Source organism: Fundulus heteroclitus, unplaced genomic scaffold (assembly GCF_011125445.2).
Source record: "Fundulus heteroclitus isolate FHET01 unplaced genomic scaffold, MU-UCD_Fhet_4.1 scaffold_186, whole genome shotgun sequence".
Classification (NCBI taxonomy): Eukaryota; Metazoa; Chordata; class Actinopteri; order Cyprinodontiformes; family Fundulidae; genus Fundulus; species Fundulus heteroclitus.
In genome coordinates, this window is record NW_023396598.1 from 65,833 (window position 1) to 67,468 (window position 1,636).

General features: G+C 34.7%; 1 protein-coding gene across 1 annotated transcript; it reads right to left on the bottom strand.

Moving 5' to 3' along the window:
* Positions 1-1,246, bottom strand: LOC118558967 (CD166 antigen homolog). The gene is made up of 4 exons (XM_036129570.1): positions 1,210-1,246; positions 983-1,045; positions 458-718; positions 1-263 (listed from the first exon to the last, which is right to left on the bottom strand). Exons 1-4 carry the CDS (start codon positions 1,238-1,240, stop codon positions 1-3), a joined length of 618 nt encoding a protein of 205 aa, XP_035985463.1. The 5' UTR covers positions 1,241-1,246.
* Positions 1,247-1,636: the final 390 nt, after the last annotated feature.

The following is a 1,636-nucleotide window of genomic DNA, read 5'->3' on the forward strand; positions in this document are numbered from 1 at the left end:
TTAACCTTTTCCTGGTCCGCCAACAGTCAGCCAGCTTTCTGGAGAGTCTTCAGCTCGTGAAATGCTGCACTTGTAGAAACCTTCATCAGACTTGGAGACTTTCTGAAGGGTCCGGACATTTTCATAGATGATTTTGAGGAGGCCGCCATCTTTATAGAAGTCAGCTATTTGTGTCTGCTCGTTGTTCTTGTTAACACAACGAAGAGTCACATCAGATCCTTCCTCCACTGGTTGGGCAGTAAATTCTAGGATCACAGAACCAGCTGAGGAATATGATGAAAATAGAAAAATGTTTTACCCTATTTTTCTTTGTTTAGAGAGGATTTTACAACAATAAGCAAATGTTTAAGATATAATATTCTATTTATATGTAAACATTTTCAAGAAATCTGTGGTTTGAAAGACAAAACAGTTTATTTAAATTTAATATTTTAAAGAAATTATTGTTTAATCTGACCTGTAACAGAGATGTTTAGAGCTTGGCTTCGTTCTCCCTCATCATTTTCACACCAGTATTCTCCACTGTGACTTTGAAATGTATAATCAATCCTGCAGGATGGAGCTGGGATGCTGCAGTCCTCTGATTTATTTGTTGAACTCATTTCATGAAGTTTTCTCACCACTCTCCATGCATTCATGTCTTCGTTCCCCCCACAGCTTATGAAGAAAGACTCATACTCAAAGAACTGAAGTTTGTCAGGAGAGATAATTGGAAAATCTGGGAAGGTAGAGGAGCACAGAAATATAAATACATATAAATAAACTGATCAATTACAATATAAATATTAATATCAATCTTTAAGAACAACAATGAGGGAATCTTATTTTTTTCGTGTGAGGTGTTTAGATTACTTAAATTTGTTTACAAAACAGTTTTCAGATAGCTTTGCTCTGCAGCGATCTGAAATACTTCCAACTATTTCTGTAGAGCATCATAATACTGTTAATAAAATAAACATTTTAAAAACATTTTCCAACCCACCAGGTGTCTGAAAAGTGCAACTCTGACCAAGTAGAGTTGACAGCAAGAGAAACACATTCATCACTGCAGAGACATAAGAAATTTCTGTAAATCCAGACTCATAATGCACAAGTATGACAAAACGAATAAAAAAAAAAAAAAAATATATATATATATATATATATATATATATATATATATATATATATATATATATATATATATATATATATATATAAACTACTTACACATTTGGGTGCAGAGAGCTGTGACCTCCATGACTGACGCTTAATGCCGACTGATAAGTGTCTGTCAGTCACACCAGGGTCATACGCCTCACAGAACTTCCTCTTCCTGTCTGGATTATTACTGATGTTGACTTTGCAAAAGGTAGAAATGTAGTGTTGCAAATTACATGTATAGTTCTTGAGCCATTTTCTGATTTATGTAAGTTATGATGCCCAAACATAGCCTGATCTAGATAAACCTTCATTGTGATTGTGGTAAAACCAATTTAGAAAATATGAAATGTGTAGCAGTAAACAGGCTTAAATCTCAGGCAACCAGACTTGATCACTTTTTCCTAAACATTTTGACACCTTCCTAGGAATCTTTGTCAATTGTGGTGGCTTTTCAATTCAGCAACCTGCAGGCTGAGCGTTGGTGTTTTTAGGC